At 32.4% G+C, this 22,307-nt stretch overlaps 3 protein-coding genes across 5 annotated transcripts; 2 read left to right on the top strand and 1 right to left on the bottom strand.

Moving 5' to 3' along the window:
* The first annotated feature begins 4,146 nt into the window (after nucleotides 1-4,146).
* LOC111426218 (nuclear valosin-containing protein-like) lies at nucleotides 4,147-13,727 on the top strand. Of its 3 annotated transcripts, none has more exons than XM_071194497.1 (7): nucleotides 4,147-4,202; nucleotides 4,967-5,185; nucleotides 5,245-5,730; nucleotides 11,528-12,754; nucleotides 12,813-12,935; nucleotides 12,991-13,197; nucleotides 13,254-13,727. In XM_071194497.1, exons 2-7 carry the CDS (start codon nucleotides 5,012-5,014, stop codon nucleotides 13,563-13,565), a joined length of 2,529 nt encoding a protein of 842 aa, XP_071050598.1. In that variant the 5' UTR covers nucleotides 4,147-4,202; nucleotides 4,967-5,011; the 3' UTR covers nucleotides 13,566-13,727. The 3 variants fall into 3 exon arrangements, with proteins under 3 accessions (XP_071050598.1, XP_022916416.2, XP_022916425.2); XM_023060648.2 differs by lacking the exon at nucleotides 4,147-4,202 and adding an exon at nucleotides 4,527-4,796; XM_023060657.2 differs by lacking the exon at nucleotides 4,147-4,202 and adding an exon at nucleotides 4,578-4,908.
* Nucleotides 13,728-18,164: 4,437 nt separating this feature from the next.
* Nucleotides 18,165-19,910, top strand: LOC111426340 (carboxypeptidase B-like). Its single transcript, XM_023060831.2, has 5 exons — nucleotides 18,165-18,286; nucleotides 18,355-18,570; nucleotides 18,623-18,713; nucleotides 18,792-19,091; nucleotides 19,150-19,910. Exons 1-5 carry the CDS (start codon nucleotides 18,216-18,218, stop codon nucleotides 19,867-19,869), a joined length of 1,398 nt encoding a protein of 465 aa, XP_022916599.2. The 5' UTR covers nucleotides 18,165-18,215; the 3' UTR covers nucleotides 19,870-19,910.
* LOC111426409 (carboxypeptidase B-like) lies at nucleotides 19,892-21,068 on the bottom strand. Its single transcript, XM_071194496.1, has 3 exons — nucleotides 20,946-21,068; nucleotides 20,547-20,892; nucleotides 19,892-20,489 (listed from the first exon to the last, which is right to left on the bottom strand). The coding sequence occupies exons 1-3, from the start codon at nucleotides 21,023-21,025 to the stop codon at nucleotides 19,941-19,943; spliced, it is 975 nt and encodes a 324-aa protein (XP_071050597.1). The 5' UTR covers nucleotides 21,026-21,068; the 3' UTR covers nucleotides 19,892-19,940.
* Nucleotides 21,069-22,307: the final 1,239 nt, after the last annotated feature.

Genomic DNA, 22,307 nt, shown 5'->3' with positions numbered 1-22,307 from the left:
TCAGTTATGTAAGGAGCGGCTCCTACATTGGGTGTGCAATGTGTATTCAACAAATAGAAATTTGTCACGCAATTATTGAATTTGGCCAAGAAATAGCAAATAAAAGAAAATAAAACATAAAATAAGACATACCAAACAAATAGAATGTAAACAATTAGTACAATCGTTAATTAAAATTACTCACAAAGGGTTTCAAATCTCATCGTTGCAACGGGCTTCTCTTACTTGACCGACGATCTTACTTCTCAACTCTATTCTTCTTTTCTGGTTTTCGACTCTTCCACTGAACTTTTCCACTAAACTTCATCCTAGGAACTCCAACTCATGATCGAACTCACTCCTGTTCTGGAAGTAGAACTCTTCTTCTTTTATTCCATCAACTGGAACTGACTCTACCTCGACCTATTGACCAGGACTCATCCGGGACCACTTGTTTCCAACGTCTTTAAGTAACCGTCACCAACTCTCAACTTCTGACTATTTGTCTCTGCTTCAAAACTGACTGATTCTAATTTCGTTCTTCAGTGGCTACCAAGTGATTCTTCTGAATGACTTTAATTAATTCTAACTTAATTAACCACCCTTTCTCCCGTCTGAGATTTTAAACCCTTCGTTTCGAGCGCTCTTAACCTAAACAATCAACTAAAGTAGGGGAGAAATCATACAGAGAACCTTTCTCAAAATAATAGAACAAATATTGAAAATCAATCCATAAATTTAACCGAACCCATGATTCGCTACAATCTTTTGAAAAATTTCAGTGCTCCAAAATTTCATCATTTATATGTTATTTAACTTCAATATACTTAGACCATTAAACCTTTAATTTTATACAAAAATTATTATATGTATAATTCCCATAAATAAGGTCAAGATGATTTTTTGAAAATTATCATTTTTATGATCATCTTCATGAATAACCAAACGAACACGGTTGCAAATGTGTTAGTTCCTTATCAAGGTGTCGATATCGATGTCCATTTAATCTTAGTCTTCCTAATGTATTGGCTGCATACATACAATTAGGCCGTGTGATGATGTTAATCCTAGGAAGTTTGTTATTTAATATCCTAATAGCTCTCCTCTGTAACCTAAAGACTCTCTTAAAACTGGCTGCACAGCCCCAGACCACAAGAGCGTACATCATTAGTGATTGGCACAGAGCAAAGTAGGCTGTCTTCAAAACAAGTCTCGAAACACTCGCACTCAAAAGGCGAAGAAAGTAAATGGTGCAACCAAGCTTTTTGCAACTGTAAGAAATGTGATGGTCCCAACACAGTTTTGAGTCCAAACACACCCCAAGAAATTTTACAGGGGTTTTGCAATTGAAACTGCAATTGAGCATGTTATCTAGATACTGCCGTAGCGAGAATACGGAAATATTCGTTTTATCGGTATTTAATTTTAATTTATTGCAGTTAAACCACAGTTCGACATCGCTTCTCGCAGCAGCACTTTATGACACGACCACATCATATCATTTATTATTATTAATAACAGTGGTGTCGTCAGCAAAAATTATTACCGATCCATCAGATAAATTTGACACATTTTTCGGCAAATCATTGATATATATCAAAAACAACAGTGGTCCCAATTTGAACCTTGAGGCACACCTACCGTAATTGCATTAAACACGCATTTGGCTTACATACAGTAAGAACGTCATAACCATTTAAACATTTTGCTAGAAAGAGACTGGAGTCGCGGCCATGACTATCAGAAAGCACAAGCACCCTATTCTTCTGACCCAGTTTCTTGCCTGCTGCATTTTGACCCAGCTTTTTATAACGATTTTCTTTACCTTTGGTTGCCGTTGGTAGTATTTCCTCTGAGGATGGATCGGTGCCTTTTCCAGAGAAGGCCTTTTCGTACTAATTATTGCACAATTCCTTCTTTTGTAGCACACTTGACTCCGTTTTTTTAATATGAATTCTAATTCTTGTTGTGGTTGGCACTTGTCTTCTTCACGTGTTCGGCGAGACTAGGATTTCAATAACCAGAGTTGAGGGATTGTTGTTGATATCTCTTTGGGATGATAAATGTATAGGTAGCAACAACTTTTCGCTGTTTATTGTATTCAGTCCGTGATCTTCTACTGGTGCTTGCTTTGAGACGGGTAGTTGAAAAATTTATTCTTTAGTCTCAGAATATATTTAGTATCCGTTGCTCAGGTATAGGGTGCAATTAGTTGAGTGCGCCTTCGGTGCTTATTTTATATCTTAGTATCGAAGGAAACGAAATCTAAGGCAGCGGCTCTCTCATCATTCTTAGATGATCCTCCCTCACCGTGTTGGTAGAAACCAACCGGTGTTTTGACAACTTTACAACATTTCCTTTAGCCACTTTTTTTGATCGCCGAAATCTTGTGAAGAACAAATAGTGCTAGAACTTCAAGGATAGGTAAAGGTTAGCTTGGGAAGAAAGATTAGGACATATATTCAGGAATAGAGCACATTTTGATCAATAACGGATTTGGTAAGGTTTATTTATGGAAGAGAAAAGAAGAAATGAACTCTAAAAAAGACACAAAACCAAATGATAAATCAACTGCAGAAATTAGAATCTTTAAAGAAGAAAAATGCTACAAGAGCATAAGATTCTAGGAAATTTCCTAGGATTATACAAAAAAGGTTGGACACAAGGTACATAATTGGTCTATTTTTCTCCCTATCTACTCTCTACAAAAATCACCATCGCTAATCGGCGAAAAACTGTTAAAATCGCTGAAAGTTTTGTATTATTTATTTGTTGATTCAACTTTGAGTTGATCTTATCAAAAGTTGATTTTTGTTCAAAAGCATTAAATGTGATTAAATATGTTAAAAACGTGTATACAAAACCAGGTAGCTCTTCGACATCAATAGGAAATGCAACCTCTAAAAATATCTCTAATTGTAAGTAGCAATCGTATGAAAATGAGACACTCCACTGTTTGTGGTTTGGAGTCTTGTTATTAGATCTGATTGTCATATACATATCTGTCTTTACAATAATTTTGGAAGATAGATAGAGATTTTGGACTGCGTAATGTCTTTCATGTGGCAAATAGCCAGATATTGTTGGACCTTTCTCATTTATTGCTTTTTGAATTTGTTATTCTATTGCTCTGTTAACCCTCGAATGCTACATTCTACATTATATTGAGGTACAAGTGTACCCCAAATAGGGTTAATCCTGGAATCTGTTTTGTGTCTCTCTGCCTGTGCTAAAGGAATTTGGAACTTACATACAACCATCTGGATGAAATTGTCGAAACGACAGGAAGTTTCTATTTATTTATGTATTACTACAAGTTGATAAAGAAATGACTTTGACAAAGTCAATAATTTATGAAAGTATGATAATTTTAACATGCCATCTATTTTTCGTTCATGAGATATACGGAGATATCAAATTTTAATCATAATTAAGTTATTGTATGTTTTTTTAATTACGAAGAAAGTTTTAGCGAGTTGCAACACATAAAATATAATCTAATCAATATACTGTTAGATGGTAAAGAATTTGTTAATGGGGTCATACACGATTTTTTTTTTATTATATTTTCTGAAAGTTTATATAAAAATATAGTTACCGTTATTTTTTTTTTTAATATTTTCGAACAAAGTCATTGTTAAAAAAATTATTGAAAATTTATATACCCATTTGCGCTTTTAAAATTCCCGCGTTGATGACGTACGATTCTCACTTTTGCGTCCCCTGCTCCCCGCTCAAATGCGAGAAAGAGATAAACGTCATTTAGGTTGTATTGAAAAGAGATAGAGTGTTTGTAGGTTATGTTTATTATGTTTTGTTCATGGATGTAATAGAGACACTCTATTACATCCATGGTTTTATTTTGACACTGTCACACCGCCAGCGCTATCTAACGGACAATTTAACTTGTTTTAGGCAGTGCGGTTCCTACGTCACAGAAAAGCCGCGAAATTATTTCGTTTGAATATTTGCTATTTTTCACTTCAAATTACGCAAAATATAAAATTGATCAAAATATTTCTCTTACTTTGTGTTCATGCATATACTTGCATATATCGTTTGACATAAAAATTTTCTCTAAATTTAATAAGTGTGTATGACCCCATTTTAAAAATACACCGATGTCAAAAAAAGTGCGAAAGTTGAGTGTAGTCCAATTAGTTTTTGAAATAAACGAAGTTAAGTTAGTTGCGTTGAATTGGAACGAATAATAAGAAAATAAGGTATATTAATAAAATATTATTTTAATAATCATTTTTTAAGTTAATCACTATTCGTCATACGATGATTATGCTTAAACATAAACACATTAATTAAATCATAGTTAAATGCAGCATTACAAGATAAATTTTAAGGTTAGATTTGATTCAATAATAGAGGGCGCTGATGAAACTGTATTTTTATTAATTACTTTTAGTTATCATTATATCACGGTAAATAATATACAATAATCATATTTAAACCTAATTTAATATATCATCATTGAAATTATACGTGATATTTTAAAATATTGAAATAAAACAATAATTTTAAGGTTATGTTGTGTTGGACGGTAGGGGGCGCTAATAAAAAAGCGTTCGTTTGTGTTATGGTTAGGTGCGTAATTGCGGTGACGCGGATTACAAAAACCGCCTCGTTTTTTCGTTTAGCAGATGATGGGAAAAATAAGTACTTGCAGAGGAATAGAAGTGATACCGTTAAATACTAATAATCAAAAATATCTTAATCCAGTTGTGAAAAAGCACAGCCTGGAGGGGGATATGAATAGGTTACCTTTCGTTGCCGCAGACAGGGTTTTAATACCTCGCGTCCAAAAAGTAAGATTTCGAGCATTTTTCATATTCATTCAATCATTATCATTAATAGAAACTGAATACAATTTGAACTCTAATTAATATTTTTGAAAATTCATTGCTACCAGTAAACAAGGTTAACTTATATTCTTATAGGTGTTAATCATTTTCTTTTATTACCCTTGTTTTTCTAGTATTTAGAATCGCATGTGGACAAGGTATACATCACAATTGATGATATGGCTGATGAGTTACAACGAACTTATAAAGAGTATGCGAAACGTAAGCGTGAAGGGTTTCGCGCGTCCGTTAAGCAAGCGTATCTATCAGTTTTACGAGCTTACGGTGTAAATGACCAACAAGGGAGCTCTTCAGAAGATTTAAGTGATGAAGAAGTAGCTCCTGGTCACTTTGTATGATTTTAATCTATTTGTTTTTTTTTGACAACTTATGTTAACCTAACTTTTTTTAGATGGATGGTCAATTGGCAGATGTTTACAAAAGGAATATCCCAAAAACTCCTGTGGACTCAAATGAACTCATCGATATCAGCAGTGATGATTCTGATGATGGAAGTAGGATGAAAAAACCTACAAATGGCCCATCAACATCCCATGAGAATACAGTTTTACCTGAAGACTTTGTCGAAACTGAAATGTTAAAAAATAATGAAAGATCAAGGGCGCAAATGGGCCGTGGAAAAAAACGAAAGATGGATTCGTATAATACATTGCTTTCTGTGAAAAGGAAGAAGACTGTGGCAAGTTTGGAGGAATCATTTGTTACCTTTAAAAATGTAGGAGGAAATGAAAAGATTTTGGAGGAAATTTGTATGTTATTAGTTCATATGAAACATCCGGAAGTTTATAGACAAATTGGGGTTCCTCCACCGAGGGGTATTTTATTACAAGGACCATCTGGATGTGGAAAAACACTCATTGCTAATGCAATTGCAGGGGTATGTTATAATATATTAAATAACTAGTTATGTAAGACATTAGTTTTTAGTGAATGAGTGCTTTAAGTCTTATGAAATGTGTTTTTTCTGCCATTTTTTGTAATTCGCGTTTTTATTCTTTTTTAATAACAAAAATAAAATAAATTTTGACAATGTAGGGAAATAGGTATGTAGCAGTTGGTAACACTTGAAAATAGAAATTTGAATTGACAATTAAAAATTGTCAAAACACAAAATGTATTCACCTGAAAAAATGTTTCATGTACACCTCCCAAAATAAGAGAAATTGCTCACACTTCAATGTCCTCATCATTGTGGACCTTGTATTTGATGCTAAGAACGTGTTTAAACATCATAGACAAAAATTTTCACATTGACAACTTGAAAAATTAATGATACAATGTCACCAACTTGAATTGGTTCCATAAAATGTTACTAAAATCTCATTACAGCACCTGATTGAATACTGTAATAGCTTTCATTATCGTCGCGAATTACAAAAAATAATTTTTGTGAGATTAAAATTTTTTCTTGAATCAGCATTTAATAGTGTTTCTGTCTGTTCAATTTACTTGGTATTTTTAAGTGTGTATTATGCTTTAAATTGACACTTTCGGTATGTGCTGTTTTTTGTGTGTTCTTGATTCTTGTAAGCATGATGAAATGTTAAAAAAAAAATCTATTGTTAAAAGTAGAGATACACTGGGTACCAATTATTACACTGCAAGGTACCAGGTAGGAAGCACAACTCTGGGACTGGGTAGAAACCTTGTATCTGGTGTATTGATGTTGTAAGTAGTTGGAAGCATCATGTTTTGTAAGAAAAGTAAAGTGTGGAATTATTTCTCTTTGGACAGTGATAGTGTGTTACACGCAAAATGCGCTTTGTGTGGTAAAGCAATTACCAGATGTAGTATAGGTAAATTTGCTTCCACATCATTTTTATTAAAACATTGTTCACAAGAAAGAACACGAAGAATAAGTGGTAGAATCTACAGCCAGTAACATAAACAAATTTGTATCTACTAAACAATCAAGTATACTGCGAAAAATAACTGATTACAATGTTAAAAAACGGGATATAAACAGCAAAAATTCTTAAGAATTACATCTGTACTTGACGGCTAAAGGGGTGTAAGTCCACTTTTAACAAAAATGAACTAATGCTCAAATAATGCTCTAAAACACAGTATTTCATTTTTAGTAACATTATTTAAAAATACCTTATTACAAGGAAAAATGTTTTGGTTATAAAGGAATCCTTTCGTTTTTAGTCCAAAATTTGAAAAAAAAAAAATTCTTTGAAGAATAATTGAAACGTTATTGACATATTAAGTCCAAAATTTATTTCTGTCTTCTAATCATTTTACTCTGATCATCATGGAAACTAATGATGAAGCAACATTTGTCAAATTAGTGTCACATTCCTCATATGACTTAGATATATGTATGTAGAAAGTGATTTAACCACAAAACCTAAATTAAAGTGTAGAAAACAAATAATAATAATAATAATAATAATAATAGACTTTATTGGCAAACCACACAGCAATTACAGAAATAAAACAATATAATGTAGCAAGATAATATAACCAAAAATAAAAACAATAAATGATTCGAAAGAAAAAAAAAGATACAAAATAAAACTATCTAAACAAAAGAGAGCTATTATAGCATAGTGCGGCAAGCAATTCACGAGGCGCAGATTCAGGAAAATAAAATCCTGTTCTTCCATCTGGACCTCGATAACAAAAAGAGGTATTAAACATTAATAATTGAAGACGTAACAAACACAAAACACAAAAAAAAAATTTTTAAATTAGTTGTAAATAATAAACTAATTAACTAAACTCGATTCCGTGACATGCGCAACGCAACTCGATATCGGGACCCCTTGCAACAGAGAAGCACACTGACATCTGAATAATCTTTCAAATAACCGAGACCTGAACGTCGATACACTTAACTTCCTATCAGCCATCGAAATAAGGTTATAGGATTTGTAAACATGGTATGAGAAAGATCTCTCAAACAAACTCGTGCGATGGACAGGTGGAGAAATAAAGGAAATAAACCTAGTCAATTGATTATGAACGTTACTTCTAAAATTAATCTTCCTATATAAATAACTTGGAGTCTTACTCAACATTAGTTTATGATAAACCACCAATGTCTGAAGCACTCTTCTGTTCCCCATCGACAACCAAATGAGGTGTGAAGATAATTAGAACAAGAATATATGAAAAGTTAGGAGATAACGAGGTGGTTTAATAAGGAGGTTTAATACCAGATATATTAGCTTTACCATCCATTTTATTAATGACGTATTTGATTATAAACATGTTCTTCACATTTGCGAGATTCCTAAAAGTCATACTAGTGAAAATATTGAATACAAGTTTCAAACAATGCTTGATCGGTGGAATAATAAAAAAGAAAAAATAGATCTAATACTGAGGGATAGTAGCGCCATTGTGAAGAAAGCTTCACAGCATTTTGGAATTGAATCCGAATCGTGCTTCCTTCATTCCTTGCAATTGCTATAAACGCTGTAGAAGAGATAAAGGAGTTGATTAATAAATGTCGTAAAATCGTAGGTCACAAAGCCATTCACCATGGTCATGTTGTAAGCTAAAATTCATAGAAGAACAGTTTCAAATGCCGCCCAAACTTTTAATTCGAGATGGTCCAACTAGATGGAGCTTATCCTATTATATGCTTAAACGACTACTCGAACAAAAAAAGAGGTATCACAATTTTTGCAATAGAACATGCTCCACTTAAAAATTTTACAATGGCTGTGTGGGATACATTAAAAATATTGGCGCCATTTGAACAAATTACTAAGAAAGTAAGATCAAATGAATCCCTCATTTCTGAAGTATATTTATTTATTTTAACAAATATTTAGATGATTTACAATTAAAGTTCTCTAATCTGTATCTAGTTAATTTAAAGGAACAATTATTGGTAAATCTGAATACTCTGAATAACATTTCTTGATCCAAGTTATAAAATAATTTTTTTTGAAGAAGATGAAAGAAAAGGAATCAGATCTAAAACGTTACAAATAGGAAACTGCTTTATAGAAGATCACCAAGAGCTAGTTGAAGTTATTGATACGACTGAAAATAGGAACATTTTGAAGTAAGAGACGACAGTAGCAATTTGTATGAGTGAAGATGATGACTTACCCTTAACCTCTTAATGTACATTTCTTTTGCCAAACGTTGGTAAAAAAATATTTGTTTTTATTGTTGATAAGTAATCTTTTTGAAACCATACATACATTTTTTGCGCCAAAGTTATAAAAATATAGAGTAAATATAACTGAAAGTTGCACAATTTCGCAATTTTTCGTTAAGCATGTTGCAAACAAAATTAATTCTTACTATCCATACAAAACAATTTGGAATTGCCATAAGGAAATAACACAAACTACATTAAATCTACTACAAACCACTTCTCACAGCTTTCAATGAAGACAAAACTCATCATTAAATCTATTAATCTGGAATCAGAGATAGAGAATTAGAAGAAAACGTAATCGTGAAATGTACCCCATTTTGGCGTCAATGTCAAAGAAGTTTTCAACTGCACCTGGAAGTTCTCTATATTTAGAAAAGTTGTTTTCGGAGGCAGAAGCCATTTGAAAGCAAAAGGAATAGACTATTAGCCTTAAATGGCGAGAAACTGATATTTCTGCACCACAATGTTCCCTCGACTATTAAAAATATGAGTTTTTATTGTTGATAAGTAATCTGTTTGAAACCATACATACATTTTTTGCGCAAAAGTTATAAAAATATACAGTAAATATAACTGAATGTTGCACAATTTCGCAATTTTTGGTTAAGGGGTTAAGCATGTTGCAAACAAAATTAATTCTTACTATCCATACAAAACAATTTGGAATTGCCATAAGGAAATAACACAAACTACATTAAATCTACTACAAACCACTTCTCACAGCTTTCAATGAAGACAAAACTCATCATTAAATCTATTAATCTGGAATCAGAGATAGAGAATTAGAAGAAAACGTAATCGTGCAATGTACCCCATTTTGGCGTCAATGTCAAAGAAGTTTTCAACTGCACCTGGAAGTTCTATATATTTAGAAAAGTTGTTTTCGGAGGCAGAAGCCATTTGAAAGCAAAAGGAATAGACTATTAGCCTTAAATGGCGAGAAACTGATATTTCTGCACCACAACGTTCCCTCGACTATTAAAAATATGAGTTTTTTATACAAAATGTATTTTGCTTTTTAAATAAAATATCCACTTCTGTTACTAATTCTTACTCTTGTTTACCTGTATATATCTCCTTATTTACCTTAAGTACAGGTAGCCCTCGGTTTACGCCGCAGTTCCGTTCCTACAAGCCCCGACATAATTCATTTGAGTAATTCAGTCTTCACATGAGAGTGGTTGATTTTGGACTTTTAATCTTCTGTGACATCATAACGTTTTCAATTAGATTCTCTTGTTATGGTACTTCTTCAAAATCGTGCATTAATGCTGGTAGAAGTTTACGCGAAACTCCACTTAAACATATTGGCGAAACTTCATCCCAAGCCGACTTTACATTATTAATGCATGTTGAAATATCGAAAGACCGCCAATAGTCTTTGACTGTTTTCTCTAAAGTGTTCAAAACTCTCACCATTTCCTAGAAAGTATTGAGGATATAGTATGCCTTAAAGGTTGCAATAATCTTAAAGATTCTTAAAGATTGCTTTAGGTGTTAATTTATTTTTTTCGCAAAAGCGAAGTACAGTAGGGCAAAAATAATTTGTATACCAATCTGTGAAAATAGCTTATGTGACCCAAGCTTTCTTGTTCCATTTCCCGGAACTGGTAACATGTCTTTATTGAGACCCTTTAAAGCACGTGGTGTCAGTGAATGGTACGCTAACATCGGTTTAAGTTTCAAAGTTCCTGAGACATTCGCTCCCAGCAAAACAGTTATTCTATTTTTCGCAACTTTAAAACCTGGAGCAGATCGCTCTTCACCAGAAATAAAAGTTTGTGCTGGTAATTTCTTCCAATAAAGACCTGTCTCATCAACGTTGAAGATTAACTCTGGATACGCGGATGATTTTGTGCTGTGTTTATCTGTCACCAAGTAATCTAAATAGGTGATTTGAATATCCCAAGCGTATTCTGGTCCATGTCTGCTCGGTATGGGCTCATTCCTGTTGGGGGCTTTGATGCTCAGCCAAAGCAGTTCCTTTTTGCGTTCTTCTATTATAATCTCTATCAATTCAATAACATTTTAAAAATCAATTTTATGTAATAATACAATGTGTAGTCTCGCGTGATGAACCACTGTTCGCTTGGACACATGCTGGATGTCCAACTAGCTTTTTCAACAGTTTGTCTTTTACTTCAAGCAAACTCCGTACCTTCGCAGATGCTTCTGAACTGACTGGCGTTTCGTTTGCTCACGCAGATTATGTCAGTCTTAGAGGTGCTTGGCGAACGTCAATTGGTGTAATGTGTTTATTTGAACTTCGTTATTGTCTTGGTTGTCCGACTTAGACTACTCGAAATTTACCAATGCTACAATAATCATTGTAATAATTTTGATTTATTTGTGGTTTTGCAGAGAGTTTTCAGGCGTTATGTATTGAGCATTTGTTATTTAATTTTGTTATTAATTTGTTGTTGTTTTATTGTTGTTGCTTTTCTTGTACTAACTGTTTTTAGTGGATACTAAATTGTGCTTTTCCCCGTTATATATCCCGAATATAAACAAATAAGTAAATTTAACTTAATTTTTTTCTATTTTAAAGGAATTAGAAGTTCCTTTATTAAAAGTATCCGCATCGGAATTAATCCATGGAGTAGCTGGAGAAAGTGAAGAGAGAATTCGTGAACTTTTCGAAAAAGCAATCGTGGCATCTCCTTGCGTATTATTTATCGACGAATTAGATACATTAATGAAAGGTAAAAATCAAAAAGATCAAAAATCGATGCATCATCGAATCGTATCTCAATTGCTATCATCGTTAGATGATTTAAGCAAAAACGAAGGGGCCGATCAAGTTCTTGTAATAGCAGCAACAAATAAACCCGAACGATTAGTTTCTTCGTTAAAACGAGCGGGACGATTTGATAAAGAAATCAATTTAGGAGTTCCGAGTTATGACGGTCGATTGAGTATTTTAAAGGTTTTATCGTCGAAGTTAAAATTGGCTGAAGAATTTACGTTTGAATCGATTGCGAAACATACGCCGGGTTATGTTGGAGCTGATTTGGTGACGTTAATTCGAGAAGCAGCTATGATGGCTGTTAATCGAGCGTATACTGATGTTCAAGAAAAATTAAGTTTGAAAAGAGCGATGGCACTGCAAAAATTAGAAGAGGAAAAGGCTAAAGCAGAAGCTTCTTTAATTACTAAACAAAATGAAGAAAAAGATAAAGAAGAAGCCAAAGATGACGACGATGACGAAGTGGTTGATATTGAAACAACTGATAAAAAAGATGATGAAGAGAAAGAAGAATGTGCAGGTGGTGATGCTGTTGTTATTATCGATGATGATGTAAAAGAGAAAGCTCAAGTTGAGGTGAATAAAGATGATCAATTAGAAGAACCTTTAGTGAATCCCGCAACATTGATTGATTTCAAACAAAAAACTAAATTAGAGGAGTTATTGTCTTGGTTACATAGGGAAATACCTTTCGATGATAAACATTTAGGGGATGTTTGTATTAGTATGGATGATTTTGCTAGAGCCTTAAAAATCGTTCGACCATCTTTACAAAGGGAGGGATTTGTTACAATCCCAAATATAACATGGAATGACATTGGAGCCATGAATGACATCAGGCAAGAGTTACAACTATCAATACTTGGACCTATTCAGTATACAAAACAATTTAAATCACTTAAAACGTCAACAAAAGGGATCTTGTTATGTGGACCACCAGGTTGTGGAAAAACATTAGCTGCTAAAGCAATTGCTAACGAAGCAGGAATTAATTTCATTTCAATTAAAGGACCTGAATTGTTAAATATGGTAAGTTATAAAAAAAATGAATTTAACACATAATTAATTTATATATTTTTTGAAATAGTATATAGGAGACAATGAACAAGCAATTCAAGCTTGTTTTGAAAAAGCACGATACTCGGCTCCATGCGTTTTATTTTTAGATCAATTTGATGTTTTATGCGCTAAAAGATCAGATACAAATAATGTAAGTTTGGTGTGTGTTTTTAAATTATATGTTGAACTTGTTTTTAATGTAATAGAATGAATCATCAACAAGAATTTTGAATCAAATGATTACCGAAATTGATAATATAAACGGCATTGAAGGCATTTATTTTATAGCTGCTTCAAATAAACCTGATAATATAGATCCAGAAATTTTGCAACTTGGACGTTTAAATAAAATTTTATATGTAGACTTGCCTTCGTCATCAAACCGACCAGATATATTACGCGTAATAACAAAGGTAAATAAAAAAATTTCATACCATTCTTTTAAAATTAATAAATTTTTTGTTATTAGGGTGGTACTCATCCTTTATTAGGAATAGATGTTGATCTAGAAATTATTGGAAAATCAGAAGAGTGTGATGGATTTACAAGTGGAGATTTAGTTCAGTTGGTGGAAGCAGCGACGATGGAATCTATTAAAGAAATTATTCAGGCTGGAGAAGTAGAAAAAGAAGTTGTTGTCACTACAGAGCATTTTAAAAAGGCCGTTGCAAAAGTTAAACCGGCACTTAGCGAAAAAGATCTGAAACATTATGAAAAGTTGAAGAAGTTATTTGGTACGAAATCACCTGAAAATGATTTTGAGGAGATGGAATATAGTTAGGATTAACTGAAGAATTATGTTAACGCGATGTTTATCATACAGAGTGTCTCATGGAGCTGTTAGAATTTTTTCATTTTTTTAAAATATAAATTTGTGTTATCTTGTCAGTTTGTAGCTGGATATCTTGTACCACTCAAATTATAATAGACCATTTAAGCTGTATTCATATGAAAAGTCTCCAACTAATTATAGGTTTAGTTTTCAGTACGTTTATAATAGTCTCTTGCCATGAGACAGTTTGTATTTTGGAATTATTTTAATTCTTTTTTTTTTTTTTGTAGATGTTAAATTTTTTTTCCTATTATCACAAATTTGTATACACAATTTTTTAAATACATATTGTATCGTTAACCTATTGTGTTAATAAATAGTTCAAAATTTTATGTTAGTAAAATCTGTCATATAATTAGTTTTCTTAGGTTTCCTTGTTGAATGGAAAACAAATTTAGAAAATTCCAAGGACGGTAGAATCTACAGGACTGCTACAGCCTTTGTTTTTTTGTAGCTACAGTTAACGACGAGCCCGCATCTACGTCACACGACGTGCGTCGCTCAAGTCAGTTGGCACGTGGTATGACGTAGTCAACGTTTTAATATTATGTCGTTATCTTTTTATCTATTTATTTCATATTTTCATTTTCCATTAATCCTTCAGAATAACTTGATAGTTTTTTTTGGTACCATCCATATTTTGTCATGTCGTTAGCTTTTTATCTATATATTTCATATTTTCATTTTCCATTAATCCTTCAGAATAATTTGATAGTTTTTTGGTACCATCCATATTTTTATACCTGTTCTCGCATCTCTATCATGGCAGTAATGTCAAAACACTTGCAGATAGATTCCAGGTGTTGTAACTCAATAAGTTGTGCACTTACACTCAAATTGTTTAAGTACTACGGTCTTGTTGACTGATTGAGATATGGACTATCAGTTTTCTCTGTTCCTAAGGTGTTTTTAGTTTCATTTACATAATCACGTCGACGTAACGAAATGAACAGCGAGTTGTATTTTATTCTGTATCTCCATTCTAATTATCCCATTTTTATTGTCGTCTAGTACTAGATACTTGAACTCATGAACTTGTTTCATGTTTGTATTGTCGTTAACTAAAACATCAAATTTAACTTCAGACTGACTCAGTATCAGAAGGTGTTACTCAGGGTTTTGTTACTGCCTAAGTATTGGCACTCTATACAGGTCCTGAGATTCATTTGAGACCAACCTTTGACCGCTTCAATTAGAAATATATTGAAATAAAAAACCACTTGAGCTACAGTGGAACCTATCAAGCAGGACCACGTCGTCTAACGTCATTATTAACAAGTAATCTTTGAAGCTTTCTTCTGTGACGTGAAACCACCAATAAGTCTTTCCATGGGGAAATATGCATTATACAATAGGTGTGGAGTTTAGAAGAGCTTTTAACATTTTATTCTTGAATGTTAAGGCAGATGACAAAAAGGTTTTTCGGCATGCCGTTATTATTTTCCGGTAGCTCTATTAGAAATACACAAGACAGTTCTTTAAAATTACATGACGTCTCGTCTTTGAAATGACATAACAACCGTTTGAGGTTCAAATGGTCAACGGGATCGTGATACGAAAAATTAATGAATTTCATTTTTATGTATGCCTTCTGTGTAGTATCTAGTGATTCTAGTGTAATACCTTTTGGAGTTGTTCCGTGTTCTACTAAATCGATAGTGGTGACTCAAATTCACAATTTTCGGACGAGAGTCTCGGGCAGAGCAGTTTCAGCCTTGTGTATATCTGTCTTATTTTATTTTACTAATTTCTGCAAGTATTTAATAAAATATCCTGTGGCATCAGATATTGGTATGTTGCTGAACGTTTTTTAATCGCTTTAATTTATGCTTCGATAGAAAATTACAAATTCCCGACCGTAAATGCAAGTTGAAGAAAATCTTTGCTTGACTGAGGTTCTTAAAATTTCTTAAAATTTTGTTCAAGCGCCGGTAATCCTTACACAAACGAAACTTTCCGATCTTCTAAACATTTATTTGCGACAGGATTGTGTCTGTTTTAACTTAAAATTCTTTTTTGATGCTGATGACTTATTTTACGAGAGTCAAAATGTTGTTACTTTCTTGAATGCTCGGTTGTACCAATGGTTAAATGTTAAGTGAAGCTAAATGCCAAATAACTTCAGTTATACTTTCGCTTTCTTTATTGACACACAAATATTCGGATGGAGAGGCTCATAAAGAAGCTCATACCAACATTATTTTCTTAAATTGTGATTTGCTGGACCCTATATTTCACGAATCGTAGTTTGAAGACTGCAACCTTTTCGGGTTAAGGTTTGTATAATATTCGCACGATATTCGTCCGTATAATATTACGCTTAGTTCGGTGTCGAATTTCGTGAACACTATCATGAGATAGTCAATGATAGCTTTAATAGCATTTCTGTGTAGTTGATGGATCTCGTTACAGGTATTTATAGCCGCACGACCAATTTATTGGTTGTCAGCGATCTTTTCTAGATAGACTGAGGATAATCTCAAAGCATGGTGTTAAAGCATGGACTATTTGAATCTTGTACAGATGTAGGTCTAAATCATTCTATAAAATTCTTCTTACTGATCTAATTGGAAGTCCCAGAGCAACGCTATGTCACCCTGCAGATCTTTGACGACTTTTTACAATCGCTACTCGTAGTCTCTATATTTTCGGGTAATCACTGCCAACTAACTCATTATAAAAGCTTCGTACAATCGTACGGTTTAACTGACCCAATATTCAAAAAGTAAAACTATTTTCTGCTTCTGTACAAAATTTCATATTTTGCCTTAACGGTTATTGCAAAAAGAATTTATGTTTTATAATACTTTTTGAATAGTTTTAAATAGTGCGGTTTGACTGCCTACCCTGTGTTCTTTTATTCTTGCTATAATATCTTCTTCAAGCCACCTGTAACACACTTTTGGCATATTTTAAGGTCTATAAATTTTAGGTGTATCACTTCGTTTTTTTTAATCTTTTTCTCCATCAACTGTTTGCAGAGTGAATAAATTACCTGTGCGTGACCTGCCTAGGCAAAAACCGTTTTGGTCTTCCGATATCTTTCCTTCAATTGCATTTTTTATTCTATTTTGTGATGTCTTGCTGTACAGCCTACTTATAGTGCTTGTAACACAAATACCTCTATAGTCATTTGGCTCTTTTCTCTTTTTCCTCTTTTAGTCGATTTAATTTATCTCATATCCCCCGGCCCAATCGCTGTACTATTTTTTATAGTCTTTAGATATGCTTGTCCCTCTTCCATTCTTTCGTTTTTGTGTTCCTTATCCTTTTGTTTTATATATTCAGGAATTCTTGTGTGTTTTTAGTCAGTAATAGTATATAGTAACATTATGTAGTTCAGGGTATATAATGTTCTTTATTTTTTGTTTTCATCTGTTTAATGGTTTGCCATACCTCTGCCTGAGCAGGAACTGTGCTGCCCCAATATATGTGTTAATCTGGGCGTACTTCAGTTCCCAGTATTGGTTCTTCTCTGTTTTTGCTTTATTACGTACCTCTCTTTTTTTGTATTGTATTCTGTTCTGGAAGTTTCTGACTTGTGTGTTAAATTTTTTTGGTGTCATCTATTTTTTGTTATGTAATGTTTCCGTATTTTTGAATCTTCAATTTTATATTCCCCTAGAACTTTTTTTTGCTATTTGCTATCATGTGCATCGCTTGTTTCATTTACTCGTACTCTGTTCCACATTTTCTGTTAGATCCAGTGTATACAGCTCATTTTCCAGTTTTCTCTGAAAGAGTTCTCCAATACTGTGTTGCTAGAAAAAAATAATTTTATATCATCTTATTTTATGACTGTCTTGTTTCTTGTTTCAACCGTTTAGAATTTTCTGTAAAGGCGTTTCTACTATTTTATTAACAAGGAGATGGTGAACTGTACCACAGATTGGTTTTTAGTTATAGTTTTGACTAGATTGAACAGATAACGCACTTCCTGGATTATCATTTTCTGTATCTTCTGCGGCTACTTTTCCACTGCTGTAGCACTAACTTGATTTTTAACATTTTCCTGCAAGTCCTCTGTGATAACACTATGATTTCATAAGACGGGTTGATGTTAGTAGTAGTGCTGATAATGCATTATAAAACTAATCCTTTCCTGGGTTGTTCGCTGCATCTATTGGGACATTTTTAATTTTAGGAGAATTATTCTATCCGTGATGTAATGATAATCTATTATAAATCTTTTTCTCTTAATTTGAATATCGACATCCCTGAACAAGTTTGGCTACTCTAAATCATATATTATGTATGTATAATTATCTAAATATTCATTTCCGATGCCATTCTTCTTCATTTCCGTCAGTACTGTAATGTCTAAGTTATATCTCTCTCTTAAATAGAATATTAAAAAAATAAAAATCTATAATTAATTTTTCAAGGATTACCAAAAGATTTAATACACAAAATATTTAAAAAATTTTTCGTTAACATTATTTTTATCAAAAATAATCAATTTTAGATATTCTTCAATCAACAAATCCTCACTTAAAAAAATTATCTATTTTCTTAACACGTCAGTTTTTAATATTTCACAAACCTAATACATTCTCAAGTGTCTTATCATACATTTTTATTGTGTACCTTGTGGTCAAAATGAAATCTGTATTATTTCTTTTTTTATTTTTACAATCTTCTATTTCTCTGGTTAGGCACACTTATGAAGGGTAATTATATTAACTTTTTAAATTTTTATTGCCGCGATTATCCCGTATAATATTTTAAAATATTTTAGCTGGAAACTTTATAGAATATGGGTTCCAACCGAACAAGTAGTCGAAGATTTTGGTATTTTATACGACAACACTTTAAATCTTGATTATTGGACAACTCTTCGGGAAGCTAATCAACCGGTTGAAGTGGCTATAGCTGAAATAGCTCAACCCGCAATGGAAAACATGTTTTATATGATTAATATTACTGATCAAACACAAATCGAGCATCTTAATAAGTTTGTATTTTGTGCTAATTAAAAAGATTTTGTTTTAAAGATTAATTTTTAGAGCATTTAATAAGGAAATAAATGATATGCGGAATGCACCCGTTCCAAAAAAAGGGGAAATTAATTTTAAAACTTATCATAGATATGAAACGGTAATCCTTTTATTTTTTTTTATTTTCCACGTTGTTAATTCCGTCTTATCTTAGAGGATTGAATAAAATCAATTTCAGATTATGTCTTATTTGGATAATTTATCACAAAAATATGGATATGTGAGTGTAGAAAGTTTAGGAAAAACTTTTGAAGGTAGAAACATAAAAGTAGTAAAAATATCAACTGGTGGAAATTTTGATAAACCTGCGATTTTTATCGACGCTGGATTAAGTCCAAGAGAATGGATCGGGCCAGCACAAGCCCTTTATATTATTGATTACCTTTTAGACAAATCGAATCAAAACTTAATCGAAACTGTTGATTGGTACATTTTACCTTTGGTTAATCCAGATGGTTACGAATACTCACACACTGTGGTAATTTATATCTTTCCGTTCCACTTTAAGATTAATTTTAGTGTAACATTTTTTATAGCAAAGATTATGGAAGAAAAATAGAGCGAAACATTCCGAAAAAATTTTCGGTACATACATTAACAGAAATTTTGATGTGGATTGGGGTAATAAACTAAGTAAAGATGATACAGAATCTTGGAATTACCACGGAAAAAATCCTTTTTCCGAACCTGAATCAAAAGCTATAAAGAAATTAATCGAAGAAAACGTTGGCCGAATCCAACTTTATTTAAGCATCCATAGTTTTGGACCAACCATTTTATATCCATACGGATTTACCCACAATCAACCGGAAAATATAAAATTACATAAATATCTCGCTGAAAAAGCATCACAAGCGATATTAGATTCTTCCGAAGTAATATATAGAACGCGTGCTTCTTGTGGTAAAAAGTTTTTTTATTCCGGAAGTTCAATTGATTGGGCGGTGGGTGTTGTTGGAATTCCTTTAGGATATACAATCGAATTACCATCTCCTGGTTATTTAGGATTTGATTATCCCATTGCCAAAATCGAAAGTGTTGTTAAACAATTTATTCCTGCCTTAGAAGTTTTTCACGATTTCATTAAAACAAGTTTTTATCACCCGGAAGAAATTGAAGAAGAAGAAATTTTAGCGGTCGTTGTTGAAAATTACAAAAATGATAAGAATGAAGAAGAAGAAAATGTTGCAAGTGTTCATAAAGATCCAGAACTAATTTCTGAGAATTTGAATAACGAAATTAATGACGAATTGTAATCAATATAAAAATAAAACAATATAGATTGAGTGATTTTTAATCTGTTAATCTGGTTTATTTAATAATTCTTTTAATTATTAACATACATGTGTACGAGATGACGATGGATTGCTTTTAAACCCTCAAAAACTTCTTTTGCAGATGGAATTATTTGATCTTCGGGTACAATATAATTATCGATTGGACCTGCTAATTTTATCATATAGCTTAGATCAATTTTTCCAACGCTTTTTGCCCAATCAAAACTGCTTCCATAAATATTATCCCATTCAGATGGACTTCCTATAACATATTGAGTGTTTCTAACAGAATTCATGGCTTTTTGCATTTTTTGAGCCACATCTAAAAGTGGGTTTATATTTTCCGGTAAATCTTTTGTATATCCCCAAGGATGCAAAATTTTTGCACCGCAACAATGTAAAGAAAGGTAGACTTTTATTCGATCTTCGCTCTTAAGAATTTCGTTTTTAATAAAAGTGGTTTCCGGTTCTGAAAATGGTGTAGGTCCTGAAGATGTTTCGCAATTAGCAGTTGGTTTCCAGTGAATGTTAAAATTTTTGTTGAGGTCTACACCAGTGCAATTTTTGTAATTCATTCTATTTTTTTCCCAAGCTCTATTCTAAATTATTTTTTTACTTAATTTTTTAATATTTAATTTAATTAAATTTGTTTTTACCTGTTTGAAACTGTATTGATATCCGTCGGGGTTAACAACTGGGGCTATGTACCAATCAATTTCTGATATTAAATTATCATTTTCTTTGTTCTCAACTAATTCTCGGATAAGGTACATTGCAACTGCAGTGGTTAACCATTCATTTCCATGTATACCAGCTTCTATGAATATAATTACATTTTCAATTTCAGGATTTTTGCTTATTTTTATTAGTGGTATTCCACGCATTTCGGTGGTATTCATTGGAAACTCGGTTGTTACAACATCTGGATATTTTTCAGCTAATAAGACTCCATACCAATCGATAAAGTCATCAAATTGGTTGTATCTGTGAAACTTGTATTCACTAAAATAAGAAATTATTAAGGAAATGATCGCTTGTGTGTATTTATTACTTACAATCCATCTATGCCAGTTTTTAACGCTGCGATACTTGTCAGAAATGTTAAATGTAACATATACAATATACAAGAAGTCATATTGAAATAACACACTCAGGTGACTGTTGAATTAAAACCTATACCCGCATTCTTATAGGTTTTCTAATTAAAAGTTCTATTGTTTCAGGTTGATTTGCATTGTTCTTTTATAAAGTAAGTACTAAATTGTGGTAATAAACAAATTATAATAGTGTTTACATTTCATTCAATTACATCATTCGTTTCAATCTAACAAGAATTTATGAGGCAATACATTTTTTTTGATAAATTGAGTATATGTTTTAGATAAACTCTTATAGACACAAATATTTACTTAAATACTTATAAAGATTAATCGGTTAAATAAATAAAACCTAAAAAAGTTCATAACACTTATTAATTAATTATTAACTGTTCCCAATATATTGATGTTATCACATATTAGTCCATAAATTTAATCGAATCACTGAGTCTATTAAAAATATAAGCTTATTTAATTACGTTGTTTTTATCTACTATTAATTTTTTTCTGCTGATAATAATCTTTTTTTTGCCGTTTCTCTTATGCTTTACGGCATCGAGTCTTCGATTCACTTTTGGTATCTTCTTCTATTCAACACCATCCGTTTTATCTCGTCAATGTGCCATCCCCTTTGGGAGTTCCTAGTTCCTTTCTTGTGGTTCTATTTCTGACTCTATTTCTTCTGGTCCTGCCTATTATTGCCTTAGGTACCTCATTTCTGCAGCTGTTACTTTGGTTTTGTGCTTCTCCTGCATTGGCCAGATTTTCGCCCCATATACCAATGTTGGCACATATGCTGCTTTGTACTGGTGTATCTTTGTTTTGTTGTACTCACCTCTTTTCTATTTATCAACGTTGTGTTAATCTGGTAATACACTATTGTTGCTTTGGACGTTCTGTTTTTTATTTCCTGATCTATTGTCTCGTCAGTGCTCAACACTACACCCAGGTATTCGTACTGATTTACTACCTCTAATCTATTCTTTCCACATCTGATGTTTATGTCTTCTTACTCGTTGCTACATTATTTTACTTCTCAGCGTTTATTTCTATTTTTTACACTTTGTAGAGTCTATTTTTTACACTTTGTACAGTGTAAAAGTGAGTGATAAGGTAAGAGTGATGTTTCATTTGTTGACATGGCCAGCAACTTTCTGACTGTGTCCACCAGTAATGCTAATAGACTTTCGTTTACTTCTTTCGAGTTTTATTTAAAGATAATTTAATAACAACTTTATAAATTAGTAAAATGAACTGGGTTTTTATCAATACCGATTGTTAAATGTGGTTGGTGGTTCGCTGCTGCTGACTAGAAATCCT

This window comes from Onthophagus taurus, chromosome 2, assembly GCF_036711975.1.
Source record: "Onthophagus taurus isolate NC chromosome 2, IU_Otau_3.0, whole genome shotgun sequence".
In the NCBI taxonomy this organism is placed as follows: Eukaryota; Metazoa; Arthropoda; class Insecta; order Coleoptera; family Scarabaeidae; genus Onthophagus; species Onthophagus taurus.
Note: the sequence above shows the minus strand (reverse complement) of the source record. Positions and strands in the feature narration are given on the sequence as shown.